General features: G+C 41.2%; 1 protein-coding gene across 4 annotated transcripts in view; it reads right to left on the reverse strand.

Moving 5' to 3' along the window:
* LOC118783085 (synaptotagmin-like protein 2) overlaps positions 1 to 13,649 on the reverse strand; it is a 33,233-nt gene that overhangs the window by 15,051 nt on the left and 4,533 nt on the right. For all 4 annotated transcript variants that reach the window (XM_036536776.1, XM_036536774.1, XM_036536775.1 and 1 more), the window contains exons 2-6: positions 9,948 to 10,314; positions 6,678 to 6,829; positions 4,979 to 5,096; positions 2,036 to 2,102; positions 1,374 to 1,479 (exon numbers count right to left, since the gene is read on the reverse strand). In XM_036536776.1, coding sequence (XP_036392669.1) covers positions 1,374 to 1,479; positions 2,036 to 2,102; positions 4,979 to 5,096; positions 6,678 to 6,829; positions 9,948 to 10,048 — 544 coding nt within the window. In that variant the 5' untranslated portion in view covers positions 10,049 to 10,314. The remainder of the gene's footprint in view (positions 1 to 1,373; positions 1,480 to 2,035; positions 2,103 to 4,978; positions 5,097 to 6,677; positions 6,830 to 9,947; positions 10,315 to 13,649) is intronic.

Below are 13,649 nucleotides of genomic sequence, written 5' to 3' on the forward strand. Positions count from 1 at the left end.
TGGAATGCATTCAGCGGAGAAAACGTAAAACTGTGAAAATGCCCTGACCAGGCCTCACTTGTGTGTTAATCCCATATAATTTCACTATGTTACAAAAAAGCCTTTGAAATATGAATAAAGTTCTTTGACAAAACTGATTTGAATTATAAAACTATTCAGCCCTGTTAAGCAATTGCACATATAAACAACACATTCCAAAGCTGTTGAGTTTCTCAACTCAGAAGTACGCCAGGATTATATCATAAGAATCAGAAAGGCTGCATCGTTCAGATATACAAATGAGCAATCGCTGATTATCTTAAATTTACATGTACATGTCATTTCTTGACATTATTACATATTCACGTAGCTTTGTCTGGAAATCTATTTGTAAAGCATAAGAAGTCAAAAATTACATATGCATTATAACCTTTGAATGGAAACTGTTGTGTTATTTCTGTAATCTGTAATACAGTATACACTGCTATTCTCTACTACTGTGAGGTAAACATCATGCCATATGTTATCTCTTCAGCCAACACCCAAGACAGATCCCTACTCTTTCCAATTTCCTTAAGCCTATTCTAACCAATGTATAAGGTGAAAACAGAACTATTCAGTTACTGAGGCATGCACACACACACACACACACACACACACACACGCACAGATACATGCTGGGAGAACAACCATGGGCAATACAAGCTGCCAAAGCTAAGAAATAGTAAGTATATTTTAGTAACAGTAAAACGCATGGCTCTCAATGGGATCAGTTAACCAGGAATATGTCTGATAGCCTGTCCTTTAAGTCATCCATTCAATACAAAATGCATGTAATGTAATACACTTGCATAACCAAGTAAGATCCTGAGGCTAAATCATCAGGTTCTAACTGATACAAGCCACTTCCACTCTGAGGAAACAGCAACAAAACATCACAAATATGAAATATGAACATGCACCATTCCTAAGTGGAGAATGTCTCACAAATCTTTTTAAAAGCAATGCACACTTTCCACTGTTCCATACACTTGAAGCACAACTAATAATGTCATGTTTTTAAAAATCTTTTATAAAAACACATTAATATAAATAGATAAATTCTTTACATATGTTGCATTTTATTATCTGCATGCATGCCGGACTTAGAACATCTGCTGTACTTCCTGTCTGAAAGTAAATATAAAAAATGTACAAAAACAGGTAATTGCAAAAATCCCCCTCACAGTGCCATGGTACATCTGGGAATGATCTGAGATTCGCCACAGTGCAGCACCTGTGGCAAGTCTGCAGGGGACCCCTGTCTACCAGACAGGAATGTCCGCCTCTTCCATCAGATCGGGCATTCTCAGAGACACGTGTCCCGCTGCGGGCGTTACCCCGCGAGCTCTCACCCCCTTCAGGTGTCTCCCGTGGCTCCACGGCTCCATTCAGCTGCTCCTCAGTGTCCCCGGGAGCCTCCAGCTCAACCGGCACAGTGTTGAACGGGTTGTGCCTTTGCTGCCGGAAAGAGAATAAACACAACAGTATTCATCTCCCTCTCTGGTGCATTTACGTCTGAGACCAAAGCTGATGATAGACACAGGCACACTGCTGGAACGAGGCACCTGCAGATTCTAAAGTAAAATAGGAGATCAGCTGTTGATTGAAAAGAGGGTTTTTATCAAGTTGAATATGGCTCTGTGCGTGCACCTGTGGAGTGCGCACATGCAGGTGACAACAAAAATGAACTGAAAAGGAATGGCATTGAATGTGTAATGCAGAGATAAGCAAAGCGTTTCGACCTTGCCGTCTTTCTCTGTGTCTTTAACTGCCTCATTCTCTCTTTTTCTGTCTGACAAAGAGTGTAGGGTTGAAATGTGTTGCTTAATTAAGTGAATAAGGCATATTGCAATCAATGGTTTCTCTCATATTTTACCTTTTATTTAGATGTCTTATTTATATTTTGCCATCCAGAAAGGATCTTTAATAAACCCATAATTGAGGAGCCTGATTCTTGGGACAGAAATGAGGAAAAAAGCGTGAAGATGGTTTTGTGCTGTGAGTCTTTACCAACCTTGGCAGGGGATCGCAGTGCTAGCTTCAGTCTGTCTGGCTGTGGGTCTGGGGAGACATCACTTTCCCTGCAAGGAGGACAACCTTGTCACAGAGATGTTAAAATACAGCCAAGAGTCAAATAGCCAAGTTACAGGAAACTGATGATGCTGTATCTTATCAAGTCTTCAATTCTGACCATTCGTTTCCTGTAAATTCAAACATCTCTACAGCAGGTATCTCCATTTCAAATTTCTGCCATTTATTTTGGTAACTTAATTGGTAACTAATTACAATAAAAACTTTTTGTCCTTTTTTGTCCTTTTTTATGAGCAGAGTTAGTTCTTATTGTGCAGTGATGTCTGTGTGATTGATTGCCCTTTCAGGTGAAGCTTAATGGCGTTTCTCATATGAGAGGAGTCTAATGAACGGAGCATGTGAGGGCTGACCCCAGAAGCAGATTACTGTGCACCTCTGAGGCACAAGACCAAGGCCTGTCTGTCTGACTGGCCCCCGCGGTGCTCACACCCCCAGACTCCCCGCTTCCTTCCACAAGACAGGAATCTTCCAGATCAGTGAGAGAGAGAGTGAGAGAGCGGGAGGCAGAGAGAATGCACTAAACCCCCATCTCCCACATCTTCCCACACTCTGCAGAATAGAGTGTTATTCATGGCTCAAGCCATTTTGAATTAGACAGAAAAAATGACACATTTTTTAGGTCAAGAGGAGAGCTTAGCCTACCATTTATAGATGGTATGAATGTATAGAAAGTAAGAATAATTTCCCGAGCTTGATTGTACAAGGTTGCTATCAGGTAATGGACTCCTGACAGTGTGTGAAACTCCCCACATGACATGGCAAATATCAGTTTCAAAAACATGTAATTACATCTTCAACTCACCAGAAACAGAGGTGATTTTACAACTAATGTTGATTACATGTTTTCAACACATTGTTTGTCTGTGGATGCCCTTTAGCGTTAATGGTTTCACACTTGCGTGACATGCTGTTAAACAAGATCAGTACACATGTTTGTGGCAGTGCGTCCAGTGTGATGTTTCCAGCAATGCAGAGCTCCAGGGATATTCCCAGGATTCTACTTAGGTTCCTCGGTTCTGAATGGAATTTGCCTAGGAAGTCTGTCATGGCCAGCTCATAACCTCAGTTCCCTCATCCTCAAACCATACCCTGGCACTCTGCACAGCAAAGAGTGGAAGAGTGGTGTTATTCTGTGTTATCCGGTGCTTCCGAAATATTCTGGCTTCATCTCAACTCAAATGCATTGTTCAGGGAGAGAATGCATTTCTGTATATGCTAAGTTACATTACATTACATTACATTATTGTCATTTAGCTGGTTCTCTTATCCAGAGCAACTTGCATACAGTAGGTTACAATTTTATCTATTTATAAAACTGGATATTTACTGGGGCAATTGTGGGTTAAGTACCTTGCCCAATAGTACAACGGTGCCCCATTGAGGAATCGAACCAGCAACGTTTTGGTTACAGGCCCTGCTCCTTACCACTACACCACACTGCTGTCAGTCAAAGTCTTTTGACTGTGACTACTCCTTTGCTTCAATCTGTCTGTTTCTTCCTGAGACTGGGCTCTGAAATCTCTCACAGTGTAAAAGCCAGATTGCTGGAATATTCCAAATGCCTATGTGTATTTACTTATATAACATCCTTTATGTTAATTACTAAATGGGCCAATGGGTGGACAGAGAATTGGTTCGTGGAAGAGGCAGGCTGCTGCCGTTGAGAGTTTCTTTATTTGGCACCCTCGGTAATTCTACTCCACAGAAATGTGTCTTGAATAAAAGAATGAAACTCGAGAGTTTAAAATAGGCAACCTTGGAGAGCGTAGCGGATTCAATAGGAACAGCAGACCTGTACATGCTGTGCTGTATGTGACACGTGTTCTTAGAGTATGGACGTATACTCTGCAGACCTGCGTTTTCATTTTACACAAAAGGATGTTTGGGTGTGCATTCTTTTTTTGCACCTAAAATCATTAGGTACGCTTACGGTCACAGCATCCGTCAAAGGGAAAGGCTACTGTAACTCGTGCAGACTCTCAGGGATAGTTCTGTTCCCTGATGCCACACTTTGCTTTGCCTTAGGCTCAGGCGACCGGACTTCTGTAAGTAACGCCTCTGTTTATTCACTGTGAGTCATGGCTCTCTTAGGACAGTCACAAGACAGACACACCTCAAAGACACACACCTGAACAGACAAGCAAGGAGTGATGTCACAAACACACACACACACACACACTCACATGTTTCCACATCACTTCCTGTTTCTGAGTGTTTTCTTACACTGACCCTCCCTTCAGAGACAAACAGAGCTATTCCACACCTGCCTCCACGCCACGTCCTGCTGGCTCACAATCAACATCAAAACTCAAACAGACCGCAGGTTATTGAGCAATTTATGACTAGAGATATTACTCATTTCATCTGTGTAAGTGTGTGTGCGTGTGTGTGTGTGTGTGTAGTTGGGGGGGGGTGGAGGGGAGAGTAATGCTTTAAGTTGGGTGGCCTTTGACCCAGATACAACAAAAAACAAAAAAACAAAGACAAAGCACACATAAATATTAAATAACGCTTTCAACACAAATGCTTTGATTTTGCACAATATCAGCCAGTAGTGATGTGATATACCCATACCATCTCTCTCTCTCTCTCTCTGGATTTTATTGTCCTACAATAGTGATTAAAACATAATTGTCCTCAAGGTTCTGCAATGCTTTAAAAGAACTGTAACAGCTCTGAGTAGGAACGGCAGAATTACGAAATACTTTTAGGGAATACGGTTGAAAAGTGAAAGGATTCCATCACCACGTGTTGGGATAACAGCAGGTGGAAAGTGTATGTAGACCTCCACACCCCACAGCCATGAGTGGCTGTGCTCAGAGGTCAGGGTATGGGTCACTGTGGCCTGAAGGACGTCAAAGGTCACCTCTCCTCCTTTGGCTCTGCTGGCGGGTCCTCTTTGGGTACCAAAGGTTCTGGTGGGATGTCCTGGTTCCCATTGCTGGCCGTGCTGGACTTCTCCATCCATGACTGGGTCAGGTCCACTAGAAGCCCAGAGAGAACGGAAGGCAGGGTGTGAACTGTACCTTTGCTTAGTTGATTGCTGAGCATATTCCCATCATAGCATCATAGCCTCCGTTCATACAGCTCAATATTTACTGATGCACTCTGGGTTGGCTAATCTGCTCACAGGTAAAAAAGTACTGTCCCACCTGGGAATCAAACCTATAACCTTTGGGTTACAGCCCTGCTCCTTCACATCGGATTTCGCACTACACCTGAGCAACAAGCTAGAGACGCACGCGTGTGATCTTCACAAAGCCATCTCACTGCACTATTTCTCCTTCAAGTTCGCCACCAAATATCTTGCACTTTATCATATGTAGAGGCCCCTACCAAGGTGAGCAGTATCGTGTGATATAAGGATATGAATTAAATGATATTTTTTTATTCATAATACATAGTGCTAGCTGTACTAGGCAGAATGTTTCAGTAGAGTGTTAAAATAAATCAGTCCATCTTTAGTCTGAAATCTGCTTTGGGGGTTCAGCCCTGTGTTGACAGACATGCATAGACAGATCTTGTCATAACAAGAGCATCTGAGAAAGACAATGCATTTGCATTCTAAGTGTAAAAGCTGTAATGATAGCCAACACTGATAGCGCAGCGGAATTCAAAGGATCACCGAGGCACAAGGACACAAAACCAAAAAGGCGACCCAGATTCTTCAGCTTCTCTCTTGGATTTCTGTGGATGCTGCTGCTCCCCATAACAATACACTGGCATCCCAGGCTCTTTTGTGAAGAATATGATTCTTTATCTAAGTATATGATTTCATTCTGCCACAACATACACAAAGAGAATTCTTTTTGGCCTTGCCAGCCTGTTTCAGCCCAAACTGCATTCCTCGGTCTGCTGTTTTACAAGTGGAGAAAAGGATCATAACCCTCCCACAATGGTACTGACCCATTAGAGTGGAACCTTATCTACTATTGTCTGTTAAAGTTAAACTCATAGGCTGCAACGGAGCAGCATAAGTGTCACTACATCAAGGGAAGTAATCAAACAAGTGATAAAAACTCATTAATCAAATGGATATTGTTTGATCCAGATTTGGGGGTGATTCAAATTCAATCCAATCAATTCAGTGAATGAGCTGGAATTCAATTCTGTAACTTGAAAATCCCCATCTATTGCTATTAAGATTTTTCAATTAATGAATTGAGTTTCAGTTCAATTCTTGAATTGACTGAATTGAAATTGGAATCGACCTCAACTCTGGTCTAATATTAAGAAGGAGGGAGACAATGTAAAATGCAGGAGCATTTGACCCCAGAAGAAGGCTTAATAACCACTGAAAGTTCAAAAAATAAAAGTGAAAAAGTAAAAACTTCAGCTTAACAAAATAAAAATATATTGCCTATGGGAAACTAATTAGAATCAGTAGAGGACCCTTGGCAGGAAGTTAAAAGCTTGTCCCAGAAACTTAATTGAGTATGTTTTTCAACTATAAAAGAAAAAGCTGGGGAAATTCTCCTATGTCTTTTTTTCTCACCCTTTGAATTAGTGGCCTAAAATACATCTTTTCAGAGGCCTCTGATGAAGGCTCTGGGTGACAGACTCACACAGCGTCATTGGTTTCCTTTGCTTCATGGAGGCTCTGATGATGTCCGACCCGTGGATCCGGTCCAGGTGCCTCTGAGACTTGGCCTCATAAAACCACTCCCCGGTCATGTACTTCAGCTTCCCCCTGTCGGGCAGCAGAGTCTGCAACTGCCTGAGAACAGAAGGGACACAAAGCAAAATCAAAGGCCTGCATTCACCACACAAAAACAAACTGGATGGGGGGGGAGGCATTTGTGGCCTTCATCAAGTTCAACATGAGGACGTGTTTCAAATCATTCTTCGTCTAATTTCTTTAACATAATTTACTTGTAGCGTACAGCATATGACCAGCTCTGTGAGGTGCCACCTATTCATGAGCTTCAAGGAGAAAAAGTAGCCCCTTGCCACGTCTGGGGAGAAGCCTCTAACCCAATAAGGTGCTCGTACAATGAAGCTCTTGTAAACAAATAGCTGACATTCTCTGAGGTGAAAGCTAATTTCCTGAGATGATTTTAATGAGAGAGAGCAGAGCTGTCATTACTAAACTTAGCATGAGATTTTTTGAGAAGTTTTCTGCAACAATAAATAAACAGAAACAACAAAAATGAGTGGTCATTTTCCTTCTTGTTTCATTAATGCTATAACATTCAGTAAAACCATTTTTATTCATTAATCAGAATGGAAAATACTGGATACTACCATATATTGGTAATAACTTGTCTTGAAGCAACACTGCCTGAAAACTCCATCATCAAACGCATGCAAGAACATGCAGAATCAAAAGCTGGCAAACACAGTTTACTGATTACAAAATATCTTTAAACAGTTCTCCTATCAACTTCTCAAAATACAGTGTGACTCCCTCATGAGCAAACTGCTGGATGCCTGAGGTACAAGTCTCCTTTCTGATCGTTCAAACAAACTTCATGAAAGTATCTGCTGAAGAAATATTAGTTCATTGACAAAAGTTATCGGTTTCTTCAGATAGATAAGCATACATATAATATCAACATTAAATATATCAATCAATATTTCTGGAGTTGAATCATGTATGATGTTTAGCTAAATCGGTGGCAGACAGGTATGGCCTTAATCTAATAAAACATTAATATCAGTAGAGTCCAGTCAATAATTTATTGCGTGTTCCTGGTAGAAATGTTTCAAAAGGATTTAATGTCATTTCCAGCATTCTGCAGAAATCTGCAGAAACACTGGATTATTTAAGAAAAGAGCAGATGGCATGAATTCCTGATATTGAGATTCTTTAGGATTTGCAGCTCAGTGAGGCACATTTCAACATTTGAACAGCACAACTTTCCCTGCTATCCACTAATCTTCCTCATTCTTATCAACATCATCATCATTTTCATTACTGTCATAATCACAATCTTGTTCTTTTTTGTCATTGGCATCATCTTCATCATCACTGATATCATCATCATCATACACCCATTCAATACTGGTAATCTTTCACAGTTCACATTAAAACATTTGCTATGGTTTGCAACACCTTTTGAAGAGGACAGTTTTATTTCAAAGATGTGTCATAATGGCAAAGGTGCTTGGCCTGGTTTGTCTGGTATATCACCAGGTTTATCTCGGTGGGAGCTGTCACTTTTATGGATAATTAAACTTGGCAAAAGAACTCCCTGATAGGAAGGCATTGGCAGTGCTTTGCAAAAACAGACCTTAATATTAAAGAAAGGAGGGAGACAATGAAGACAAAGTAATGCTCTTTAACAGGGAGTGTTTTGCAACTGTGCATTCAGTTCATATACGTAGTTTCTTATTTAGAGCACTTACACAACAATTTCTTATTCAGAATACAGGCCATATTTTGCCATAAAACAACAGGATTCAATTAGGATCATTAGTTAACCAATGGGTTATATTCTGTAACCAATGCATAATATTCTCCTCTGCATCAATGAGAATATTTGTTCTATTTTAAGAGACATTCTAGCTATTTTACACCTAAAGCAGGCTAAACTGTTTTCAAGGCGTGAGGGTTTTGTTATCATATTTAATATAGTTGAGTCTTCAGGTAAAACATGGTCAACTGTGCACAAAGTGAACATATACACAACATGATCTAAATGCATAACCAACAAAATATCATAAATATGACAACAGTTAGCACAGTTAGCACATCTGTGTTATACCTCAACCACATTCTTCTTACTGCAAGTCATAGCATCAGTATTTTAGCACACAGATCCTGCCCAAAAATAAAACAACAGAATATTGCATGCTTTAACATGGAAAATAAATACGACCAATGCATTCAAAAAACTGTAGTCATAGTAATGTGGCTTTTTCTGCTGTAGAAACACAGCTGTGAGACCCATTTCCATTTCACGGAAAATGTGCATTTGGGTTCAGGTTTCCAATGAGCTTGTGTCTCGTCTCCTTTACTCATTTATTTATGGGTGCTGGCCAATTTTCTTTTATCTTGTGTGAAACTGCACTGGTCATGTGAAAGGGACCTGGTACGTTATTACACAAGCACAGACTTAATCCTTTTAACACCAGGTTCAGTGGGGCCGTGCCTGCACGCTGGGAAACCAGCTGAGGAGAGAGAGAGGTCTCACAGTCAGCCTCCACATACCCCAGTCCTCTCAGAGCAGTACACACAACCGCACTAAACACAATTCATTATGTTCCCGTCTGGGAATATGTAGTGTTCTGGGGACAGCTTTAAACCTTTTATCTTGCCAGTACGGAGCTGTTTGCTTGGCTTTTTTGGATCTGAATGAGGGAGATTCCAGCTATCTTTATTACATTACAGCAAAGAAGAAACAACTTGCTTGACCTGATTCTTGACACTGTGCTAGCAGGATTGCGCACCCAAGAACTTTGAGTCAGAAGGCACATCTCAGAAGTTAGTTTTCTGTATAAATATATAGATGTATATGATATACAGACGTGTGTGTGTGTGTGTGTGCAGCCAGAACACACTTAGACCCCATTTACTTAGGGTGACTTAATCAGCTTACATTTTACACATTAACTGTTTCCTACAGCTAGATATTTACTGAGGCAGCAGCTCCAGCGTACAGCAGGAATGCCACGCCTGAGAATCAAACCTCCACCCTTCTGAGTTTGCCGGTCCCTTTCACACCGCACCGCCCTGACTGCTGGCAGCGACTGGAACAGGGAGAGAAAACACTACAGCACCCACAATCCTGTGCAGCACGCCGGCTAATTCTAACACAGCAGGCAGTGACTGGGACAGACAGAAAGTGCTGCCGCTTTGTAACACAGCTGGTGGTGTCCGGGACAGAACGCACCTCACTCGTTCCTCCTCCGCCCGCTTCAGCTCCGCATCCCTCTTCAGCACGGCCATAATCATCTCCTGCTCCTCCTCCGTCAGATAGCTCAGGTCGATCATGGTGACGCCCCGCCCCTCTCTGACCCCCGCGGGGTCGCCGGCTCCCAGCGTGTGGTCAGACCCGTGGAGTAGACGATGGGGTCCGCCGCTGTCCTCGGCGATGTTGGAGCTCAAGGCCTCGTCAGATGCGGGCACATCGCTGACCTCTGGACAGGTGCTATGGCAGTGGTTAGGGGTCCTTCCTCTCTATAGGGCCCAGTGCTGTTCTGCTCATCCTCCAGCCTCCCTCTGCCCACAATGCCGAGCGACCGACCAACACCCAGCGCCTGGAACACAGACAACCCTATACTGTAAACACTGTGCACACACAGACGCACACACACAGACGCACACACACAGACGCACACACACGCACACACACACACACACACACACGTAGGCGCACACACACACACACACACACACACACACACACACGTAGGCGCACACACACACACACACACACATACACGTAGGTACACAATCCACAGTAGGAACACCCTACTCATGCAACACATCTTTTTTTCTCCAAAAGGTCTCTCTTTTTTGAAATAAGATCCCCAAAAATGTATTTTATAATCTGTTGTTTCTTATTAAATTCCAAATGTGTGGATAATTCATTTACTTCATAATTATATTAATTTTAAATTAATATACAATTAATACAATTAAATTTTATTGTTTTCCATTTTATTTATTTATATGAAATGCTATGCTTGTCTGGATTGCACTGCAAAGCACCTTGGACAGTAATCTCTCTGTCTGAAGGGCCTACACGTGTCAAATTTATTCCTCTTCTTCCTCCTCCTCCTTTTCTTCTTCTTCACATTATTATTATCTGTATGATATGATATATGTCTATTCCTACTCATATTGGTAAGTATGAGTATCTCATTTTGTAAACTGGTCTCTCTGCATCAGAGCCTCTGAATGAGTGATAGAAGCCTTTGAATGGCACTGACCCATGCTGAATTCCTGCAGTTCAGCATCCATGGGAAATACTGTGTGATTTCCCCAAACCAATCCCACAGGGCCCAGTGAACCCCTGAGCAGGTTGGCCTCTGACTGGTCACACGGAGCATGTGACAACACACTGTCAGCTGGCAGTCTGAGGAGCTTCACACACTTTGAAAACAAGCTATTGGGTCTCATGTATGAATGCTGCTTTTGTTTTGACAATCAAATCATGCTGACTTCACTTACGTGATATCAAAACAGACCCATCTCCTTTCCTTAAACCAATTTTGCTTCATGTCAATGAAAAGATTAGATTGGAAGTAAACTGTTAAGATGGCATTCTAATTGTTTTATTTGAATTCTTTTCTGAATCTTTGTTGAAGAATCAATAATGTGCAATTAGCATGGAAACATGTCTATCACTGCATTTTGTACGCATTCTCTTATTCATTCATCTTCTTGACTTGTTATTATCATAATATTTCTTCAGTACAAGCTGTAATTTTCCATTATGAATGATTAATTATTACAAATGTTAACAAGAATAACACTAAGAAGAAGAATAACATGAATAATGAACAATACTATTAGATAATGTCTTATTTCAGTCCTTTTTTCCAACATCACACCAAAAAGTTGACAATTTGCTGTTATGACAACATCATACATTATCAAGTGTAATTAGGTCTTCTTCAGCCATAAAGGGTACAAACAATAAAACATAGCGATGTGTTTGAGAGATGTTCATGTTTAATTGGAAAGGCTCATTTAAACATTCAGATTACAGAAAGGTCACCCCACTATATGCTGACAATTCATCCAATAGAAAAACAGAAGACGGACAAATATTGACCTTCTTGAAGACATCACATACACTGGCTCCTGAATGTATTTGCCAAAGACGATAATGAAGTTTGTCAGAACTGTTGACTAAACTAGGTGGAGACTTGTTAACTAATGCCTGTTTAACCTGGCTCATTTCAGTTTAAAAGCATGTATGTCCGCACCTGCTGTTATTAACATGGGTTTTTTCCCATGATCCTGAAAGTTTAGCTCCTTCTTCTTTTTTGAACAGGAGCAGACTGTCTCCTTGCTCACATTGTTTTTTTTTTACTCAAAACCTATAGAATCAAATAGGTGTTTTTGGTGTCTGATGGTAGGTACAGACAAATGCTTCTGCCATGAGTTCCACATGCAAACATCGCTTAAAATCAGGAGTGCCTATCGGTCCACATATCTGACATTATATGGGGAAAAAAGTAGAGTATAAATACCTAACATAACCATGGCAACACGATTCACGAGGTACATGCCTTCGTGTCTGAAATCAGCTAAACTTCTCCTTTTATGGAGCTGTAAAGAACTGGACTTAGGAAAGACTTCAAAGGGATTTTACAGGAATTAGCTTCCAAATGAAACTTTTACATTTGCACTTGAGCTGTCTGCATGTGCAGACACACGCGCGCGCGCGCACACACACACACACACATTGTATTATTACACACGTATTATTATTATTATTATTACTAGTAGTAGTAGTCCTAATAGTAACAGCATCAGTTTTAGTATTAGTATTATCATCATTGATAGTTGCCATAGTAATAGCAATACTGAGAAACCCAATGTCCAGACACATACAATGATAGAAGTAATGAAGCAGCCTATAAATACAACTAAAAGAAACAAAAAAAGTTTACTGTTAGTAATTGGGCTAAAATAAGCTTCGGACTTTTTGTGGCAGCAGAATTCAGTGAATGTGCATTCTCCCTTGGAGGAGAGCTTGGTTTTACTTATGGGCAGCGGAATGGAGGCTGTGGACCGGAGAGAAACACCAGTGTGGCTCAACAACACAGATAAGCATAGGGCCAGAACAGAACGCAGGCCTTCATAGGGAGCCAGTGCAGGTTAATCAGTCTGGCCCACTGACTCTGCTCACCGACATAAGCAGCCAGCCACGCTGACTACACTGTATATTTAAGTTCCAAACCAAGATTCGGGAGGAGAATTTTCAGACAATCCCTGTGCAATTAACCAAACCTACACTATAGTCCTGTGCACAACTATAAAAGTTCCACTTACCATGTCAGCTGTTCACTGCATCTCTCCTCCGCTCCATCCTCCCTTTCATTTTCCTGTTTACGTCCACACAGGAGGGTCAACAGCCTCAGCTCAGGGCCAGGTCTGATCCTCTCATCAGACTCCAAGCCTCCAAATAAAAGCACTGCTACAATCACATCAATGGCAGCCTTCACATTTTAACTGTCCGGAAATTCATACCTAATGAATTTCAGTATAAAAATGTTAGTATAGAACTGCTTAGACTGATGCACAAATTTCATCAAGAAGAGACTGGGGCAGGAAGGAGTAGCACTCACACAGCAGGTAACACGCCACAGATACCTTATTGTGTCAAATTTTCAAATGCATTGCCTCAAAAGTACTGATGGGACAATTTCTTGTTCTAAGCTAGACTCCTTCCTCTCCTATATTTTGTCCACTGAGTACCTACTTACTGTATAATGGCTGGCCATATATTCAGTAAAGGGTAGCTTTACTTAGAGCTTTTTATTTCTTATTGCTTGATGTACTTCAAAACTTTGCTGCACTGATTCAGACAGCTCCTTTTTATGGCTGTACCATAGTCTAGAGTGTGTATCCATGCTCT

The sequence above is a fragment of the Megalops cyprinoides genome, chromosome 9 (genome assembly GCF_013368585.1).
Source record: "Megalops cyprinoides isolate fMegCyp1 chromosome 9, fMegCyp1.pri, whole genome shotgun sequence".
NCBI classification, from domain to species: Eukaryota; Metazoa; Chordata; class Actinopteri; order Elopiformes; family Megalopidae; genus Megalops; species Megalops cyprinoides.